This window comes from Arachis duranensis, chromosome 2 (genome assembly GCF_000817695.3).
Source record: "Arachis duranensis cultivar V14167 chromosome 2, aradu.V14167.gnm2.J7QH, whole genome shotgun sequence".
Lineage (NCBI taxonomy): Eukaryota > Viridiplantae > Streptophyta > Magnoliopsida > Fabales > Fabaceae > Arachis > Arachis duranensis.
In genome coordinates this window covers 69,571,957-69,581,549 of record NC_029773.3, presented here as the reverse complement: position 1 = coordinate 69,581,549, position 9,593 = coordinate 69,571,957, and the positions used below count along the sequence as shown (strand labels likewise).

General features: G+C 30.9%; 3 protein-coding genes across 4 annotated transcripts in view; 1 reads left to right on the top strand and 2 right to left on the bottom strand.

The window, feature by feature from the left end:
• Positions 1-1,318, top strand: part of LOC107474801 (fatty acyl-CoA reductase 3-like) — an 11,045-nt gene extending 9,727 nt beyond the window's left edge. The window contains exons 7-10 of the mRNA XM_021136453.2: positions 404-485; positions 573-839; positions 937-1,064; positions 1,165-1,318. Of these exons, the coding sequence (XP_020992112.2) occupies positions 404-485; positions 573-839; positions 937-1,064; positions 1,165-1,318 (631 nt within the window). The remainder of the gene's footprint in view (positions 1-403; positions 486-572; positions 840-936; positions 1,065-1,164) is intronic.
• A 2,455-nt stretch (positions 1,319-3,773) lies between these two features.
• On the bottom strand, positions 3,774-5,951 carry LOC127744731 (uncharacterized). The gene is made up of 5 exons (XM_052256919.1): positions 5,807-5,951; positions 5,477-5,620; positions 4,781-4,910; positions 4,457-4,469; positions 3,774-4,185 (listed from the first exon to the last, which is right to left on the bottom strand). Exons 2-5 carry the CDS (start codon positions 5,578-5,580, stop codon positions 4,157-4,159), a joined length of 276 nt encoding a protein of 91 aa, XP_052112879.1. The 5' UTR covers positions 5,581-5,620; positions 5,807-5,951; the 3' UTR covers positions 3,774-4,156.
• Positions 5,952-7,033: 1,082 nt separating this feature from the next.
• LOC107474804 (NADP-dependent malic enzyme) lies at positions 7,034-8,233 on the bottom strand (the record flags this gene model as incomplete). Of its 2 annotated transcripts, XM_052256917.1 has the most annotated exon segments (4): positions 7,034-7,099; positions 7,266-7,371; positions 7,553-7,608; positions 8,007-8,233. In XM_052256917.1, a coding segment is annotated over 1 exon segment (63 nt), but the record flags the coding sequence as incomplete, so codon positions are not given.
• Between the last annotated feature and the right edge of the window lie 1,360 nt (positions 8,234-9,593).

Here is a 9,593-nt window from a genome sequence, read left to right as displayed (position 1 = left end):
AAGCTCCAACCATATAATGCACCAAATAATAATCATTCATATACTTTGTTTATTGTTCTGGTTAACTGTCCACTTTACCTATTTTTTAACCAAATAAAGAGAAAGGACAGTTAATTAAAGAAAAATGCTATTTGTCTTTTAAAATTCAGCATTGGTCCGTCTTTTTAAGGATTTATTATTATTTAATTAATTTGAATATCTACTTTTACATACTAGATGTTTAAAATATCAAAAAGGTTATTTATTTTTTATTTCTCTATCCTCTAAAAGCTGAATAAAAAATAATATTTAAAAGATATCTAGTTGCACTGTTAATTAAAAACGAAAATAGTATGATACATAAACATAATAATACATTAATGAAAAGTAACATGAATTCTTTCATCTCTTGTGCTTGTTACAGAACAATTGATAGTTTAGGTGTTGCTTATGGGAAAGGAAAACTAACATGCTTCCTTGGAAACATCAATGGAGTTGTGGATGTGGTGAGTTAGTTGCTTGCATGAAACTATTATATTGTCCAAAATATGTGACATGATTTTTGATAAGCTGCAATGTAATATCACAAGCAGATACCAGCAGACATGGTGGTGAATGCAATACTGGTGGCCATGGTGGCCCACGCATATCATCCAAGTGATGCCATATACCATGTGGGTTCTTCTGTTAGAAACCCTGTTAGATACGCTAATCTCCAAGATTATGCATTTGGGTATTTCACTGCAAAACCTTGGATAAACAAAGATGGAACACCTGTCAAGGTTGGCCAAATTACTGTCCTCACCAACATGGCTAGCTTCCGCGGATATATGTTCATTCACTACGTCTTTTGGTTGAAGGTTCTTCATCACAATCACTCGACTATATATCAATGTTTGTCATTGTTATCTTTTCTTAATTAACTAGGCTGACATTTTTTCTTTTACAATTTAATAGGGACTCGAACTGGCCAATATAGCATTTTGCAGGTACTTCCAGCGAACACATGAAGAGCTGAATAGGAAGATCCAAATTGTGATGCGGTTGGTGGAGCTTTATAGGCCTTACTTGTTCTTCAATGGCATGTACGTAGTATTGTTTCTTCCTAACACTAGTCATTATTGGTTAATATATATATCTTGGTTGGTCGTGTATGTAAGAGAGAAAATGTGTTATGGGACGCAGATTTGATGATATGAACACAGAGAAGCTGCGAGTGGCAGCAACACAAGGAGGGGTAGAGACAGATTTGTTTTGCTTCGATCCTAAAGTGATCAGTTGGGATGATTACTTTATGAACACTCATTTCCCAGGCCTCGTCAAGTACATTTTCAAGTGATCATTATAATTAATTAGCACTATCCAATAAAAAAAAAATTAAAGTGATTATTTAAGCTGGTATATATATAGTGTTGTATATGTCAAGTTCAAATTTGTGCTAGAGTGATTGAATCCATCTGTATGTTGTTTATTTTTTAAAGACAGTGTATGTAATTGGTATAAGCTAGCTGCCTTAGCTGCCTAGCTCCCAAATAAATTTGAAAACTTCAACACTGTATCATTGTATTATTTGTTGTCATTTACTACATTTAAATAATGCAACTTGCCAACTACTTTTATAATGTGTGGGGAGTCATTTGAAAGCAGAAACCAGAACATGATCTTCACATACATACATTGAAGAGGTAAAAGGAAGAGGGCACTGAATCCAAGTTTGAATAGCAATAACTATTATCAGTGCCGGATCCAGAAACCTTATAAAGGGGGGCCAAAAATAAAAAAAATTTAAAAGTGCCATATTAAAACAAAAAGTTTTAATAAAAAAATAATTGTATATTTTAATATTATTTTAAATTAAAATTAATTTTAAAAAAATCATTTATATCAAAATTTTTTTATAAAATTCTAATTTTTATCCTTATTATAAAAGATATAACATAAATAATATAAATTTGTTTCTCTAATACTTTTAATATATGTATTTAAAATAAATTAACAAATATAATATATAAGATATATTCATATTAATAAATAATTTACTTAATACATTTTAATTTTACTATTATAAAAAATAAAATTTAATTTAATTTATTTTTATGTATATATTTTCTTATTACATTTAATTAGGAATTATTATAAAAACTATAATATTTTTATATAATAATTGATAGAAGAATTACAAAAAAGAAAAAAAAAATTGAAAGAACAAAAAAAATAAATTTAAAATGCATGCGATGGGAATTGAACCCATGCTATGAAGTATAATATGCTTCTCATTAACCATTGAACTAGAAAGTATATTGTTAGAAATTTTAAACATTATGTCAAATATATTTTGAGTTTCGAAAATTTAGGGAGGTCATGTCCCATACTGGTCCCCCCTAAATCCACCTCTGACTATTATTATTTGTTCATAAATAAACTACTGTCTATTCCAGATCTTTAATAATTTGAATAGTTACTAAAATGCCTAGAGTGAAACTAAACATACCAAGTTAGCAGTTGTAGCTTGTGTAGAGTTTGTTATATAGCTGTTAAAGTTAGTTATTTATCCTAGAGTTAGTTATGCCATGTGGCAGAGTCTGTTAGTATCAGTAGTGTATATTGTAGTTATCGGTTACTTAGTATACTAAATATACCTTTTAGTCTCTTTGTAATGACACACTTTTGAATACAATTTTCTCGTTCACACTAATCAATACTTTCACTCTCTTCTCCATCATTTTCTCTAGTTCTTTGGAACCCAAATCACCTGCAAATCACTTATATCTTTCAGTGAGTTCTGAACTTTGTGTCTATTCCACTTTCATTTCATATCAGGGACTCACGGTCTGCTAAATAAGCTAGCATAACTCAAAACCTGGTTAAAAATTACATCCAACTATTTATTTATTTATTTTTATAGTTTTAGTCTTGGAGTAGAGTATCTTATATATGTTAAAAGTTTTTATTGACTTGGATGCAAAATGGGATTGGCACAAGTATTAAATGTCTGGAACTAATCCCGGAGTATATAAGAATTTTGATCCAAACATGAGTCCTTTCTTTTTTGTGAGGATTGAGGAATTTTTTAATTTAGTAGGTGATTAATATATAACTAACTATTTTTATAAGTCTATATCACTATAAAAAAAGTCGATGGATACCATTAGATTTATCGGTGGATTTAATAAAAAAAATTAGCTGATAATTTGTTTATCGTCAAATTTAGCGGCAGAATAAATTCGACAGTATAAAACTCGTCGGTAATTATTTATTGGTGAATTCTTTTGTCTGCCACTAATTAATAGCTGATATAAATTTTTAATTGAAAAAATTCTGAAAATTATTATTGTCAGATATTCCCCCGATAAATTCGACAATAATATATTATTTATTATTAATAGTTAAATTAATAGTTACCGACGAAAAATCTGACGATAAACTTAAATTTTAATTTTTTTAAAAAAATTATTTAAAAATTCAACATATAATTTTAAATATTTAAATTTAATAATTTTTAAACTAACAAAATTTAATACATAACCAATTTCTGACATCATATATAAACCATGTTAACTAATGGATACTGAAATTTTTTAGTGTTACATATCAAGTTTTAGGAACCAGTATATATATATAAACATCAATAGTGTTACATATCAAGTTTTAGGAACCAGTATATATCACTACAAGATTCTTGCCATTTTGTGGCGGTTTTTTTTGTTTGTGGCGGTTTTAAACCCCCACAAAACGAATTGTGGCAATTTCCAAAACCTCTAAAATTGGAGGTGCCACGAGCTTATTTGTGGCAGTTTTTAAAAACCGCCACAACGTGTTTTAGTGGCGGTTTTTTTTGCTGTTCTGTGGGAGATTTGACGTTAACAGCTTCTGGCAGTTTTTTGTCATTTTTGTGGCGGTTTAAAACCCCCACAAAGTTCATTTTCAAATTAAAAAAAAGGGCCACAAACTGAACAACGGCAAACCACTACCAGACTGCTATTCCTAATTTTGAGCACTGCCAAAAAAGAGGTTCGTAGCAAGCCACATTACTAATCATATTAACTAACCATAACTATACAAATATAAGTAAATAATTGAAATATTAATACATTGATAGAGTATAATTCTTGGTAGTGGATTTACAAAATTCCAAGTACAAAACAAAGATATCCCAGCACGAAATTCTTAGTATAAATTAAACCAAAATCAGCTCAACCAAAAGCAAGATAATATTACACTAGCTAAGGTAACATTATCCTAGGATCATAACTATATGATAATCTTCCATAAATTTGCACTTCATATTAAGTTTATATTTGAATATTTACAAGAAAAAAAAGGAGCTTAATCACATTTAATCTGCACTTCATACATAATTAAAAAGAAAAAAAAATAACTTACAAAAATTTTTCAAGAATAATCAAGGCCTACCCTGTAACCACCATCAAACCTTGCTCGAAATATATCTGACTTGACTAAACAAACTCGATGAGCATAGAATCTTTTTCCTGTAGAAGGAAAACAGGGCAAATTAGTACATAAACTAATTTCTGACATTAGTTGACTTAATTATATAAATTATAATCAGTATTTGATCAGTGATGGAAACATTTAATTTTGTCTGAAATGTAATGCACGCATATCGCAATATATACCTTATTATCTTCAGTAAACATTTTACAAAAAAACCTCCTTATCACTTTATTTATTTATTTTCTTTGACATTAGTATGTGTATCTGCTCATTTAGGTCACTAAATTTCTTAAAACTATGTGAAGAAGAAAAAAAAAACAACTTCGAAATGCACATATATATATACCTGACGCTTTCGAACCCTTGCAACAGAGCTTTGAAGTTCTCCTTCAAGCTTAGTCAATTCTTCGTATTGGAGAAAAGCTATGCCTTTTCCAAGGTAGCGCTGAATCCTCATCTCAAGGTAGTCTCTTTTTCTATCAAAAGCATCTAGAATAAGATATATTATTCATTTATTCAGCTTAAAAACAGAATTTAAATAGCTTACGATTCAAGATTAGCTAAAAGCAACTGAGATTTAGAGTTTAAAATTTGAGTTTAATTATAATATATTATATTCAATTATATATATGGAAACAGCCACTGATATAATTATCAGGTTAGGCTGCGTACATTACAACCTTGGTTGCGGCCCTTTCCCGGACCCTGCGTTAAACGCGGGACGCTTGTGCACCGGGTTGCCCTTTTATGGTAATCAGATATCCATATACAACTAAATTCTCAAAGTTTTATATATGACCCCAAGAAGTTGGCATATAAAGCACCAAAGTCAATTTGATCGGATATGGTCTCATACAAATCCATATATGCCATCAATTTATACTGTAGGTGTATAAATTTAAGTTTTCATAGAAGATTTTTATATTTGACTCCAAAAAATGGGTTTCATCAAGTATCACTAACCCCAAATCTATATAGACATAATTAAGAAACAATAATGTTGTCGGCAACCCAAAAAAATTGGAAAGGAAATATTTAATACCGTTTAGTATGGAGAGCCTTGCCAGCTTTCATGAGAAAAGGAACTCCATCCCATCTTGCATTGTCAATGAAAAGCACGGCCCCTATATTGACCAACAACAACATCTTCTAACTGAATTGGTCTCATTGATTTAAGAACCTTCACCTGAGTTTGAGACAACAATCTTAAGTGTAATCATTGAATAGAATTGATCAATTAATAAAGCATCATCAGCAAGTTCAAAGGTTATCAAACTCTAGAGTTCACCTAAACTCTTGGAGCTTTAGTGATCTTGAATCATAAAACTTAGCTCATAATCTCAATTTCGAGGCTTAAACTTATAAGACTTACCTTTTCATTTCTGATGTCCTCGGCATCCAAGCTCACAGGAGTTTCCATTGCAAACAAGGCTAGTATTTGCAGAAGGTGATTTTGCATTATATTATAAGGAATTTATTAATAGAACACTAAGATTATATTATAAGGTAAAATATAATAAAAATACCTTTAGGATATTGTGCAAAGCAATGGCTAATGCAAGGTTAAAACCAACCTGAAGGCCCTACATAATTACATATAAAGAAGAATTAATGGCATAAAGTTACAATATTAAGGCAATAACATGCAACAATAACACCAAAATTGAGGTTTATTACCTTCACGGACCCAAGGAACACTGCCATTCCTTCAGGAAAATTATGTAAGCTAATACAAATGGCAGTGATAATTCCGCTGAATAAAACTTCACGGCTCTGCCTTTTCATAATGTCCCTGTTTCTACGCTCCAAGAAAAATGTTCTATAACTACACTCACCTGGCTCATCACCCCACTCCCTAAAAAAATTGATAGAAAATACCTGCAAAATGGAGTCGATAAAATGGATCTGATTAACCATAGTTTAGTTTTTTACAATCTTCTTGTACTAAAAAGTAGTGTATTATCATGGTTTTTCAACTACCTTTGAGTCTACAAGTAATATCTTCTTGCGAGTTTTTTCTATCGGTTTCTTTGTCTGCACAAAGAAATAGAACAGCCCCATAGATTGTAATTTAAAATTCACTCCATAAATCAACATAAGACTACTGGGTCAGCAAGCTTTTATGATAGTCAATTTGTTATCTCACCAGCACCGAGGAATAGGAAAGTGTGGTCGGCCAAAGTTCAATGCTTCAATTATAGTACTTGAATATCATCATTGAAGACTAGATGAGATGTGCCGTATTTCGCAAGCAACTCGAAAGCATTGTGATTTGCAAAATCTTCAAACTGTAGAAAAAACATTTTAAGGTAACAGAAACTCAATTGAATGATTCAGGTTCATAACATCATAAAAACTTGTTTAAAATTCACAACCTGCACAAGAACTTTTTCCCCATAGTTCTGCTTTACAGCAGCCATGAACTCACTCAGAAGTTCAGAATATTCCTATATAGAAACCAGATATCATCAAAATCACTTCATATCAATGCAAATGAAAGTGATATGCAGATATCAAGGCATGTATGTAATGTTATAATGAGACATATATAATGGTATAATGAGAAGAAAAATGTTAGTAGAAGATTGAAAATGCAAACTGCTGATGGACGAAGCCCTCCTAGTGCTGTGTACAAAGCCAATTTTCCAACAGGAATTCCCATTCCCTGAAATGAAACACATCTAACATAAACTATATGAAGCCTAAGTTACTTATTTTACTATATATCATGTTTTCATTGAATTAATGTATCTATATACTAAAAAGTAACAGCTTCAGATAAAATAGAATGATAGGAGTCTAGTAGTTATAGTAAATCAAGGAACGAATACCTGACATCCAAGGTCTCTGAGTCCTAAAATTCGCTCGCCATCTGTGACAACAATAACTTGAATACTCCTCTCAGGCCAATTTTTCAGTACCTCAAGGATCTTGCACCTGAAAGAAAGCCAAAAGCTCTTATGATGATACTGAATCAAACACAGTACAAAGTTGCATACAAGAAAGAAATTTATTATATACTTCGCTTTCAAACTATGAACCCTAACATCCTTTTTACTTCAAGAAAAAACCAAAATTTTCAATAGAGAATAACAATTTTTCATTTATGTCTCTTCACCTTTATAATATATCAAATCAACTTAACAAAATCTATATCAAATTCTTTGCCTTGACCTGAAAAATTTACAGAAGAGAAAAGTACATTAGAACATAAAAAACAGAATTTGTGTATAACTTTGCCAAAACTATATCATCAAATTATCACAGAAACTAATATCTTTGAAAAATTTTGAAAAATTGAAGAAAGCAAAGAACAAGAAAAAATTAGGAACAAATCCTAATTGTAATGACTCGACATGACATAAAACTTGACTCGACTCAAAGCTTATAGAGACTCGCTAGCTCGCCTTCTTGATCTCCTCACTAGCACCACCAAATCTGCGCCCAAACCACAACACCGAATCCGCGCCCAAACCGCACTTTGAGTGCTTCAAGCCACCGGAGGAAAAGCAGAACCAGTGGCACAATCCGCAGTGGAAGACGACGCAGAAGCAGAAGATTTAAAGCATTACCTCAACAATCTGAATGAAATTGTCACTCTGAGAGGTCAACGAATTCATAGGCTCCACGATCATCTCGTCCTCCATTCATAACTCTGCACCGGCAACGCTTTGACGGAGGAGACGACGGCGGTAAGGAGATGAATGGCGGCGGCAGGGAGATCGAGATTTTAGGGTTTCACAGAGGTCCCTCTCCCACTCTCTCTTTCTCTTTCTCGCAATCGCTCGAAGCCCCCTCTTTTGAATGTTTTTTTTTTCAATTTTTGTTATGGGCTAATATTTATTTGGGCTAGAAATGTTTTTAGTATTGATTGATCTGTGGGAGTTATTGTTAATATAATTTAGAGGAGTTTTACAAATTGTCACTATTAAAATATATTATAGAGGTTTATAATAACTCCCACTAAAAGACTACCACAAATAAACAAGAATTTTGTAGTGTATATATATATATACTATTAATGTTAAAACGTACTTCCACACTGCTTTAGACTTTGAAAATTTGTCTTCAACCACCAACGGAACCCCACTTTTATCCTGAAATATCAAATACAAAAGTTGCAATGAAAATGAAATAAATTATAAATATATAATAATATGTTAAAAGATTTATTTAGTGATCATGATATTAGAATAGAGAGTAAAATATAATATACAGTATGACCCATTAAATATAGTTACTTCTAAACTACTTACTCCCTTTCCAGTTTTTTATAATAATTAAAGTCCCATGTAAGTTGTTTCAAAGTTGAAAGTTCTGCTTTATTAATCAAATGCATAGTAAGCACTAGACAGTAAAAAATAAAACTTAAAAAATAGAATAAGTGATACATCAAATAGTTAACTTTTTTAATGACAAAAATATATTTTACTCAACAATATGCCACCATCAACAAAGTACATGACTTATATTTATTATCTTTGATCTTGTAATTAACATACACAATTTGAATTATACCAACCTCCAAAGTTACTATACTATTCATTTATTAGAACTGTATCTTAGTTTAATAAAAATATCATTCAGAGTATGTTAACTAATGGTCATTACCGAGTGCGCACGCAAATCATACGTAGACCTATTTACAATGCCAACACACTTAATCCAAACGCAGGAACACTCAAATAAGTGAAATAACTCAAGTCTCACTCAATTTCTCCTATAATACACACGCAAATTTCAATCCCTCGAAAATATTTCTATCTAAAAAAAGACAAGGCATTTTTTCTCAAATTCAAAATGAAAATAAATTTCACAAAAATGAAAAAAAAGAAAAAAAATATATACAAACAAGCACAAAACTGAAATAGTAAACTAAACCTTTACTTATTTTTACGAAGTTAGCTTTTCTTGATTTCCACAAACAATCACAAAAACTGAACTTTTATTTGTTTTTACCGTGAATTTCTACTGCTATACACACACATAAATTAAATTAAATTAAAAAAATAAACAGAGATATAAATTCAGAAGATTAACAATTTTAAAAAAAATTTAAACAACTAAATAAACTCTTAACCCCCAAATATTAAAAAAATCAAAAGAAACTAATCAGAGAAAGGGAAGATCGATTAGAGGAGGCCGCGACGGTGATGAAC